At 38.3% G+C, this 12,396-nt stretch overlaps 1 protein-coding gene across 1 annotated transcript in view; it reads right to left on the bottom strand.

Moving 5' to 3' along the window:
- The window catches only part of VPS8 (VPS8 subunit of CORVET complex), a 2,195,799-nt gene that overhangs the window by 1,152,924 nt on the left and 1,030,479 nt on the right, over positions 1-12,396 (bottom strand). Inside the window, exon 19 of the mRNA XM_044075401.1 lies at positions 5,545-5,587. Coding sequence (XP_043931336.1) covers positions 5,545-5,587 — 43 coding nt within the window. The remainder of the gene's footprint in view (positions 1-5,544; positions 5,588-12,396) is intronic.

Genomic DNA, 12,396 nt, shown 5'->3' with positions numbered 1-12,396 from the left:
ATGAGCCCAGAATATCCAGATAGATGATATACAAAAAGACTGAAAGAGAAATTAGAGGAAAGAAAAACACTTGCACAAGAAAAACTGTCACAATCTTCAAATGCAAATCAATCTGTGTTCATTAACACAACTGATTCATGAAAAACATTATATACACCAAGAAATCTTGGGCCATTTGTAAAAAGAAGCGACTGAAGAAGTGCAAAATATAAAGAACAAAATCTAGAGACTTTTGAAATGTATAAAAAAGTAACATGGACATTGGAAAGAAAGAGCTCTGATATGGTACAATATTTATGCAAAGGAGAAAGCCAAATTAATCAATATAAAAAAAAACAGCACCAAAGATATTTCACAAAAAATAGAGGCAAAGGCACCCACATATGGAAAATTTCACAATAAAAAATAAGATCACAAAGGGGGGACATAGAAAAGACAATTAGTATAGCAGAATTTAAACATGTAGAAGCTGAAGTTATGGAATACCTGCAAAATGAAAGATTTACAGTAGAAAGTCTAACACATGTTATATCACAGCATGATGAGACAATGAGTCCCCAAAGTAAGGAAAAACAGGAGGAGCTGGAAACATCTTAAGAAGAAATTTGGATATGGGAAAAAAAAAGACTTAATATGATGTAAAATTTATGCAAAGGAGAAAACAAAACCAATCAATACAAAAAAGCAGCACCAAAGATATTTGAAGAGATATGCAGACAAAAGCATCTGGATATGGAAAATTTTAAAATATAAAAAATAAGAAAAGAAAGGGGGAAAAGAGGATTAGTAATAGAAAATTAAAGGAATAGAAATTAAAGTTATGGACTACCTGCTAAGTGAAGGATTTATTGTAGAAAACCCAACTCTGGTATCATCCCTGCATGATATTACAATTCTTCTTCTTTCAGCTTTTCCCAGTTAGGGGTCACCACAGTGGATCACCTGTCTGCTCAGGATTGGCAGTGGAGTTTTATGGTGTTAAGTTCCCAGCCCGGCGCTCAACCTTCCACAGAAGGCACAGACACACACACACACACACACACACACACACACACACACAAACACACACACACACACACACCCAATCCACATACAGCATGTCTTTGGACTGTGGGAGGAAACTGGAGCACAGGGAGGAAATGCAGACTCTGTAAAGAAGGCACCCCAGCCAAAGATTAAAAAAGAGAACCTCTTGCTGTGAGGTGGCAATGCTACCTGCTGCATCACTGCGGCCGCCCCTGCATGATATTACAATGAGTCCTTAAATTAAGGATAAACCGGTGGAATGGGAAGCATCTGATCAGTTGCCATATGAAAATACTTCGGAGTCCTCAGTAGGAAACCCGTAGAAAAGTTCAGTTGGAGTTGCACAGCAAGGGAAGGAGCAGGAAACTGTGGCAACTCTGATGCAGTCAACGTTGTGGCATACAGGCTTGTGAGTTCCCATATGAAATTGTTGAACATCACGGTCTAGGCATACATCAGGGGGATATATTTCCATAAGAACAAGATATTTGATTAAGGTTAGAGACAAAAAATGTAAGAAATGGGACAGAGGTTGAACTGCAACTTTGAAAACTCAAATAAACAAGTTAAACAAACAAATTAAGCATAGTGTGAGACAAAATCAAGAAAATTTATATAAACATATTGAGCATAATAGGAAACATTTCTATAGATACATAAGATGTGGAGGGAGTAAAGACACAACTTGATAAACTGTGCAGATTCTAAAATTTATTCTCAGACACAACAGATTATAAATATATTTACAAAATATTATGCAAAGTAGTTTGGCTCCACAAAAGGGGTGATAACTGTCCTAGTAAAATCTGGGTAACCCCAGCTACTGGAAACAAATTACATTACATCAAAAAAGAACTGCACGAACTGCATCCAAACAAAGCACAGGGAGGAGACAGAATTAGTAAAAATGACCTGAGAATACTTCAGCAATAACTTACACTACCATTATATCTATTATTCACTAGGTCATATAATATGGGGAGATTCCTCAAGATTGGAGACATGCACTTATTAAACCTGTCTTTAAGGGAAAGGGGAGTAGGACAAACCCAGACTCATATAGACCCTTAAGTCTACTTTCATGTTGTGGAATATTAATGGAGAAGGCAATATTGGACAGGTTATTGTCAGATCTGGACAGGATGGGACTAGAAACCATATATCAGCATGCATATGTTGAAAATAGATCTATTGCCACCTGCAACATGATGTTCTATAACAATATAACAGCTATGAATGAAAATTTGCACTGTGATTTAATTTATATAGACAACTTTAGCATTTGACAGGGTCATACACAAAACACTGATCAATAAATTAATAAATAATTAAATAAATGTACTAGAAACAAAAAAAGATACGAGAACCCTGATAACTGACTGTATGCAATGTGAGGGCTAGCCACGTGATGGTGTAAAACATGACTCTAGATGATTCATTCATGCAGCAAAGTTTTGGTTCCAAAGCCTACTAAAGATGAGTAAGTGGGTTGAGGACCTGGGTTACTCACACCTATGTTATGGACCCATGCTGTGTGGGAGGGGTATGCACCCCCTATTGGCCAATGTGTGTTCATCATAAAGCCCAGCACCCACCAGTGTGTGCCCACCATAAAGTCCATCAGCCCTGGGTCAATAAGTAGCTGGCCAGCTGGTGTCCACCTGCCCAGGTTGGATTACCAAGAATAGTTCTGTTGAGTGTAAGTTGGACATAAAAAACAATCAACCTGCCAGACAAAGAACTGCTACACTCAATGTAGGTCCACTGAGTGGACACAGCTTAGAAGTAGATGACATGATGGCAAGGAGGAGGCTGAACATCCTGTGTATCCTGGTGACAAAAAGGAAGGGCAATACAGCAAAGCCAATTGGCTTGTGATCTAGAGACTACTAATCAGGAGGAAGACAGAGTACAAATGGTGTGGGGATTGCAGTGAGGGACAAGTTTCAGAAAACAGTGAGGGATTTCATCAGAACTTGTGACTGACTCAGACTCATGGCAACCTGACTCCAGGGAAAGAATAGGGAATTATTCATAATCTCAGCCTATACTCCACAATAAGTGATAGTAGAACAAAAGTGCATGCAGACAGCAGTTGCAGGACTGACTATATAAAGCAGGACAACATGAAATGGTGTTGATAATGGGTGACCTGAATGCACATATCAGGATGGACAGAACAGGATATGATGACTGCCTGGATCCACGTAGGAGGGGCACTATGAATGAAGGTGGAGAAGCCATTCTTGACTTCTGGCTAATAAATAGTTTGATGGTGGCAAACACATGGCTCAGCAATACAGAGAGTCACAGGATCGCACACAAGTGTGGCCAATATGCAGCTCAGATAGACTTTCTTATAGTAAGTGAAGGGCAATGAAGTAGAATCAGCGATTGCAAAGTCATCCCCAGTGAAACAATAAGCCCATAGCATAAACCACTGGTTGCCACAATCAGTTGCAAGAAGTGGTCACAGAAAGCTCTGAGGTCAACAGACACCAGGCTAAAGACCTGCAAGCTGACTGGAGAGAAAGCACAAGAGTTTAAGGAATTACTCAAGGCTGTAACACCTCAGGAAGAGGAGGAAATAGGTGTAGTTGAAGAAGAATGGTATCACCTCAAAACAGGATGTGTGAGGACTATAGAAAAGATATTTAGCCGAGACAGGTATGGAAATAAGGTACATGAGGAAAGCTGGTGATGGGATGCAGAAGTTCAGGAAGTCATCAAAAGGCAAAAAAAATGAATGTAGGAAAAAGTGGGAGATAGAAAAGAAGGACCAAACTAGGAAGGAATACTGGTTGGTTAACAAAGAGGCTGAAAGAGGAGTTGCAATAGCAAAGAATAAATTATCAGAGGTACTCTTATCAGCTTCTGGACAGTGACTTAAGTACATGGCACAAGGAAATCATCAGGTTGCAGGGCAAAGACAGAAAAATAAAGAAGAGAGTTAAGCATCCTTCATAACAGATCCCAGCAACAACTTGTTCACTAGTCCACAGGACATCAAAAGCAGATGCAAGGAGTACTTCCTGCAGCTTCTGAACAAAGAAAACCCTGCAGAAGCTGCACTGCCCCAGAGAAAGCCTACAATGAAAGAAGAGAAGTCCACCCTAGAAGTAAGAAGAACATTAAGGAAAATCAAGTCAAGGAAAGCAGCAGGCTCATATAAGAAATATGTGAGATGGGGAGAAAGGGGTTCTGAGGATTCTAGTGCCAGTATGCTAAAGAACAAAGGGGACATTTACTAAATGTGGGCAGAATGGAGGCATCAAACACCTGTCACACTTCCTGAATGTTCAGGAGACTGTGACTGATAAATTAATACACAGAGTAGTAGAAAGTAAGATGGGAGATGAGCCAGTTAAGATTCAGATAGGATTGCAGCAAAACTGACCTGATGTTTGCAGCCATACAGATACTTAAGAACCTAGAAATAAGGAAAGAGTCCAACTGGGCATTCCTAGACTTGGAGAAAGCATATGACAAGGTCGCAAAAATCTCATTTGGGCAGCTCTGCAGTGGTTTGAAGTCCCAGAAACTAAGAAAGAATTAGTGCAGGCTATCGAAAAGGACCCAATGACTCAAGTATGAATACTGCTTGGTCTCACAAAGGGATTCCCATTGGGAGAGGGTGTGCATCATGGTTCAGCTGTGATCCAACAGCTGTCCATACTTGTGATGACTACATCAGCAAACAGGTAGGAGCAGTTGCTGTATGCAGACCATGTGGCATTGCAGGCAGACTGAGTAAGAACTTTAGCAAAGGATGTGGGACTGGAATGTAAAATGTAAGGTACAAGGGATGAAAGAGAGTATGGATATGACAGTTGCACTGGCACCAAATGGGGGAAATCAGAAGAAGCTGGGAATAGAGATAGAAGGGAAAATAGTGGAACATGTTAACAGCTTCAAGTACCTGGGATGGATAGTTGAAGAAAAAGGAAGTCTGAATGACGAGGTCAAAGCTATTATCAGAGGGGCAGCAGCCAGCTGGCTCATTGTCAGGGGTAGTGTTTGACAGAAGAATGCCAAAGAAGATAAAAAGTAAGGTGTACAAAACAAAGGTGCAACCAGTACTACTTTATGGAACAGAAACATGGACAGTAGATGCAGAACAGTTGAGGAAGCTAGGGGTGATGGAGATGACATGGTTGAGATGGGTGGTAGGATGCACACGGTCAGACAGACGAAATGAGTACACAAGAGAAGAAGTTAAAGTAACTCCAACTGGAGAGAAGGTCAAAGAGAACAGATTACTGTGCTTTGGGCACATCAGCAGAAAGGCAGAACACAATCTGGTGAAGATTTAGGACAGACAGGAAGAAGGCAAGAGGAAAAGAGGGCATCCGGCAAAGAGGAGGAAGGATTGTGTGACAAAAGACCTGCAACAGTCAGGAATGGTGGTCGAAGAAGGTAGGAAAGTGGCACAGAATTGAGAGAGATGGCAACAGTTGAAATGACACCCTGACCCGTACAGAAAATGTGAAAAGGAGGTGGTTGATGATGATGACTCACCTTATATATACCAGCAGCTTGTTACCCATGACAACTTGCTCATCTGAAAAAAAAGACAAGAAAAATATACAAGTTATTAATCCTGTGTCTTGCAGTGAAAAATCAAAATAATCACTCTTATTTATGGCATCTAAGTGTTCCCAGCTGAAAGAGCTAATCCACAACACCTGCATGCATTAAAGGCAGTTACCTGATAGGCTTCTGAATCAGAATGCTCCTGGTTCACAATCACAGAACATCCAAACACTTTATGTGTCTAGCAACTTTGGATCTATCATTAAAATGTTTAAATTTTTTGTTTTTCTTAGATAAGTATTTGAGATGAGATGTTTTATTTTGTTTTCCAATTCTATACGCAGTGGTGGGATTTTCACTTAAAGACTCCATGGTGTGTCAGGACTTGGGTAGGAATGAATTTGGAAATTAAGAAAATTAGAATGCAAAACAAACTGAAGATGCTGTTCAAAACTATCTAGCCTTAAAGCACACAAAATGGCAGTTAGCATATATGGCAGCTATACCCAAATATGAGTTAAACTACAGTGGACAACCTGACCTATGTCCACCCCAAGGAAGGAATATAATCCCTAGAGTAACATGGTTGGCATGTCTAAAAGTGACTGGAATGCTGAACAGTACTGCTACACAAGTCCAATACATGAGAAAGTCCACTTCAGTGAATGCCATAATTTTGTAACTATTTGACTGAAACTCATTAAAACAAGAGGAAAAAGTCATGTAATGTCTCTTCTGTTTGCTCATTGTATTGTGGTTGATTAAAGGTTTTTTTTAAGCTTAAATTAGACATTTCAAAATGAACAAGTGAAACAGTGGTGTGTGAAGGCCTACTTTCTATGATAGAAAAATGGAAACCATAGTTGAAAATATGCTTTTAGAAGAAGAAATGTGCAATGGTATGAACAGACAGGAACAGTGGTCATAGCATAAGTACTCCAGAAATTATAAACGTTACTTCATCTGAATGTCAAAATAGCAATACATTTGAAGGAACTGAAATCTGTTATGTGGCATACTTCTAGGCTGTTGCAAGGATACACAAAAAAGGTTAAGTAGTTCACAAGGACAATAGTGAGTTCTTGCAAACTCAACATTTTGCCATGATGCCAGTTGTGCAGAAGGTGGTGGAAGTGCAAAACAGAAAAGAAGAATGAAGTGGCTAGGCAGAAAATGTGGACCAGCAACTGGCAACAAAATCTGATAAGGCTTATCCAAAGAACATGAGACTGACTGGACAGCTGGAAGAATGGAGACTAGGCTTGTTGGAGTTTCCAAAAACTAAGATGGCACAATGGATAGGTTTCACAAAAATCTTCCAGAACTGATAAAAATGCAGCAACTGCTATTGACTGTACCAGGCCATTTTATAGTAAAAATGTTTTGTGGTGCAATTTGTGAAAAAATATGAGAGACCATGTACCATGGCAATTAAGACATCTACAGAGGACATTTACCACAGTGGGTCAAAAGATGCATGTGAATTATGAATAATCAGATGCATTTTTTTAACAAAAATTGCAAATAATGGAAGCTATCAAAGAGTGTAACAAACAAACTAAAGCACAGACTGAGATTCCCAATGTAACAAACAAACTAAAGCACAGACTGAGATTCCCAGCAGTGTAAATGTATCTTTAATGGAGGGAGTATTGACTTTTGCAACTACTAAGAAAGCAATGGCCATGTTGAGAGACATGTCCATGAATTCAAACTGTGAAGTAATGGGGACTGATTACATCATGCATACTACTCTGCAAGCTAAGTGGAAAAGGGATCTGACTGAAAAGGGATCGTAGAAATAACCACAGCAACCAGGAAAATTGCTTCACCACAAAAATGAACCACACAGCAATAGCCACTGAAAAAGAATGTATTCCTCTAGCGCCTCGGCAACAGTAAGCCTTCAAGGAGTAACATACAAAACCTTAAAAAACATATACTATCAGCTCTACTCAATAAAACAATCAAACAATTAATTAATCCAATTGTTAAAAGAAACTCTCATATATTTAAAGTGAGAATACATTTTTACAAAACACTTTTCCAACAGCAATCTGTATTCAAGCCCTTTGGAATCAGTGTATCATATTTTAAAATGAAAATAGTTTATTTCCGTAAAAGCATCAACATATACATTTCTTTATTCAAATATGGCATATTAATCTGTTCTAAAACAGTAGCTTTCAAACCCTCTATATTCACATCATGACAGTTATTAAAATAAAGAGCCAAAGGGCTCTCCATTTTATTTATCCTAATATCTCTCAGATGTTCCAATAATCTTGTTTTAAACATCCTTTTCGTCTGTCCTATATAAAACTTATTACAACTACATTTGATAGCATATATAACACCCTCTGTCCTACAATTAAATATTCCATTTGTTTTAAAACTAACATTATTAATATACAAAAAGGAATTAATAATATAAGGACAACCGCTACATTTGCCACAAGGTTTCGTCCCTCTGAAGTAAACTTGCTGACATAATTTGGTATCAGGTCTCTGAAACTTAGTTATGTACCACTAAATCTTTGATATTCCTTCCCCTTTTATATGAGAACATTAATTTTTTATTAGAGAGACCATCAAGTTCTATAAATTCTTAAGAAATTCCCAGAAATGAAGAATACATTGTCTAATACTATCACTTAAAATATTATATTTAGACACTACAAACAACTTTTTATCTTTATCACTACTACTCATTCTACTAATATTAATTTTATTATTTCTATTATATCTATTATTCAATACTTTTAGAACACTCTAACTAGTAGTTCTATATCAAAACGTCTATTTTTAAACATTAATTTTGTTTGTTCTAATTCATTATTAAAAGCATCTTCACCATTACAAAGTCTGGAAATTCTCAAAAACTCTCCGTAAGGCAAAGATTCTATAGTATGTTTAGGGTGACAACTATTTCCCATTAAAAACTCATTTACTACCCCAAACTTTCTGTGTATACTAGCACTAATATGTTCTCCCACTTTTCCACATAAGGTGATGTCCAAAAAAGAAACTTGATGTCCAACCTGTAAGCCATCAAAAGTTATATCAAATCTATTAATTTGAATATTTTCCACAAAATTTTGTACTAAATGATTGCCACCTTCACATAAAAAAATTAAATCATCTATGTATCTAAAATAGTATTTCACATATTGATTGAAAAATAATTTATCATAAATGCATTCTTTCTACCAAGCCCATAAAAATATTTGCATACATGGGTACAAAAGGTGCACCCATGGCAGTACCTTGGATTTGGTGATACACTTGGTTTTCAAAATAAAAAAAAATTATTTCTCAAACAAAATTGTACTAAATCCATAACATAATATGTTAACGGGCTGTTGCCCATCTGATACAGCAAGGATTCTAATCCAAAGGTGTGTTTTATATTAGTGTAAAGACTTTTTACATCTAGGGTTATCCAATACATATTTTTACGCCACACAACATTTTTTATTTTATCTAACAAATCAAAAGAATCCTTAATATACGATGGAAGTTGTTTGGCTTCTTTTAATAATACACCATGTAGGACAACCCCCAAATTGTGTAAGAAATATTTACTAGCTGAAACTATAGGACGGCCTGGAGGATTTACACTATCTTTATGTATTTTGGGCAGACAGTAAAAAATAGGCTGGACTCGTCTCTTTTAATATTAATTTATTATCCACATCTTTTAATGACCAATAACCCAGTCTAAGACCCTTGTGAATCAATAACATATAATCATTCTTAGCTTGTTCAACAGCCTCAATATTTACCATTTCATAAACTGTCTTGTCCCTAATAGTTCAAAACACATTTTTAGATATTGTACGTAGTGAAGAATTACTATTTTGTTGCCCTTGTCTGAGGGTTTAATAACTAATTCCCTTTGCTTCGAAAACTCAATCAAGGACAACCATTCTTGTTTCGATAAATTATATTTTACATCTTTCAAGTTAAAATTTTTAAATAACATTTCCAACTCAAACTGAATCATAGCATAAAACTTTTTTATGCCTTCATGTGTAAAAGGTGGCATAAATTGACTCTTAAAAATCACAGCAGAAGTATCAATTAAACAATAAGCATTGACGTCACTGTTACAAGAAACAAGAGTGTCAAACAATTCACTTTCAGATGAATTTTCATCTGTGCCATCATGCCATGCTTCAGGAACAACATTTAAGCATGTACGATGTTCAAAATAGTACCACAGATGTAATTTCCTAACAAATTTATACATTTCTATTTTGCACTCATATAACTGTGGAATAACAGTAGGGACAAACTTCAACCCATGATTTAAAGCACTAAGCAAAAACTCATCAACTGACAAACCAGATATATTCACAGTATTATTATATGAAACAAGTCCATTAATACCACTTTGTCCTCTTGTCCCGCCATGGTTTGTATTGTTCCCCTCTTTGTTGTTCGCGATCCGCATATCCTCTTTTTGAAAAGGGATCGTGTTTAAGGTAATGTAGCATGAAAAAGTGAGCTTACTTGTGTATGTTTTACAATGAAGTGGACGAGATATAGTTCATATTTTTCTTATATTTTATTTCAGTTCTTTTCTTCAAAGGTAAGTGGTGGGGTTGCATTTGGGGGGTTACTTTAGGTGGGATAGGCAGTTTTAGGATCACTTGTATATATATGCTTTGCATGTGCACTGTGCAAACCTTTATTTTTAGTCAGTATCATTAATATGTCAGGTTTACTGTATTTAAAAAAGCAGATGGCACACCAAGGGTACAGATAAAGAACATACATAAACTTATAATGCCACATGAAGAGTGCAGATAAAAAATAAGAACAATATCTATTCAGTGTACTAGACATAAACCCAGTCACTGGGGATGTACAAGCCAGTGCATTTCTTTGTGCCGGTCCCAAGCCCGGATAAATGGGGAGGGTTGCATCAGGAAGGGCATCCGGCGTAAAACTTTGCTAAATCATTTCATGCAGTCACCAGTAAATATTTCCATACCGGAATGGTCGAGGCCCAGGTTAACGACGACTGCCACCAGTACTGTTAGCCAACAGGGTGCTGGCAGAAATTGGGCTACTGTTGGCAGAAGGAGGAAAAGAGGCAGAAGGCATGGCCGAAGGCAAGAAGAGAGGAGAAAGGCTAGGACTGTGGTAGTGAGGGTTGGAATTTTGAATGTTGGCAGTATGACTGGTATAGGGAGAGAGCTAGCTGATATGATGGACAGAAGGAAGGTTGGTATATTGTGTGTGCAAGAGACCAGATGGAAGGGGAGTAAGGCTAGGTGTATTGGAGGTGGGTTCAAATTGGTTTATCATGGTGTGGATGGGAGGAGAAATGGCGTAGGAGTTTTTCTGAAGGAACAGTATGCGAAGAGTGTTTTGGAGGTGAAAAGAGTGTTGGATAAAGTGATGTTTATGAAGCTGGAAATTGATGGTGTAATGATGAATGTTGTTGGTGCATATGCTCCACAAGTTGGGTGTGCAATGGATGAGAAAGAAAAATTTTGGAGTGAATTTGATGATGTGGTGATGACTATACCCAAGGGTGAGAGAGTGGTGATTGGAGCAGATTTCAATGGGCATGTTGGTGAAGGGAACAGAGGGGATGAGGAAGTGATGGGTAGGTATGGTGTTAAACAAAGGAATGCAGAAGGTCAGATGGTAGTGGATTTTGTGAAAAGGATGGACATGGCTGTGGTGAATACATATTTTAACAAGAGGGAGGACAATAGGGTGACATACAAGAGTGGAGGAAGATGCACACAGGCGGATTATATCTTATGTAGGAGGGCAAGTTGGAAGGAGAATGGAGACTGTAAAGTGGTGACTGAAGAAAGTGTAGTTAGGCAGCATAAGATGGTGGTTTGTAGGATGACGTTGGTGATCAAGAAGAAGAGGAGGAGGAGTGTGAGGGCAGCACCAAGGATCAAATGGTGGAAATTGAAAAAGGGTAATTGTGAGGTGGAGTTCAGGGATGAGTTAAGACAGACACTGGGTGGCAGTGAAGATTTACCAAATAGCTGGGTAACTACAGCAGAGCTAGTAAGGGAGACAGCTAGAAAGGTGCTTGGTATCACATCGGGACAGAGGAAAGACGACAAGGAGACATGGTGGTGGAATGAGGAAGTACAGAAGAGTATACAGGCAAAGAGGTTGGCAAAGAAGAAGTGGGATTGTCAGAGAGATGAAGAAAGTAGACAGGAGTATAAGGAGATGAGGTGCACGGCAAAAACAGAGGTGGCGAAGGCTAAGGATAAGGCATATGAAGAGTTGTATGAAAGGTTGGACACTAAGGAGGGAGAAAAGGACCAGTACTGATTGGCTAAACAGAGGGACCGAGCTAGGAAAGATGTGCAGCATGTACATTTGATAAAGGATAATGAGGGAAACATACTCACAAGCGAGGAGAGTGTGTTGAGGAGATGGAAAGAGTACTTTGAGGGGTTGATGAATGAAGAGAATGAGAGGGAGAGAAGGTTGGATGATGTAGGGATAGTGAATCATGAAGTACAATGGATTAGCAAGGAGAAAAGTAAGGATAGCTATGAAGCTGTGAAGAGAATGAAGAATGGAAAGGCTGTTGGCCCAGATGACATACCTGTGGAAGCATGGAGGTGTTTAGGTGAAATGGCAGTGGAGTTTTAAACCAGATTGTTTAATGAAATCTTAGAAAGTGAGAGGATGCTTGAGGAATGGAGAAAAAGTGTTTTGGTACCGATTTTTAAGAATAAGGGTGATGTGCAGAACTGTAGTAACTACAGAGGGATTAAATTGATCAGTCACACCATGAAGTTATGGGAAAGAGTAGTGGAAGCTAGGTTAAGAAGGGACGTGAGG

The sequence above is a fragment of the Protopterus annectens genome, chromosome 6.part1 (genome assembly GCF_019279795.1).
Source record: "Protopterus annectens isolate FY-2018-M chromosome 6.part1, PAN1.0, whole genome shotgun sequence".
Taxonomy (NCBI): Eukaryota; Metazoa; Chordata; order Ceratodontiformes; family Protopteridae; genus Protopterus; species Protopterus annectens.
This window is presented reverse-complemented; position numbering and strand designations above follow the sequence as displayed.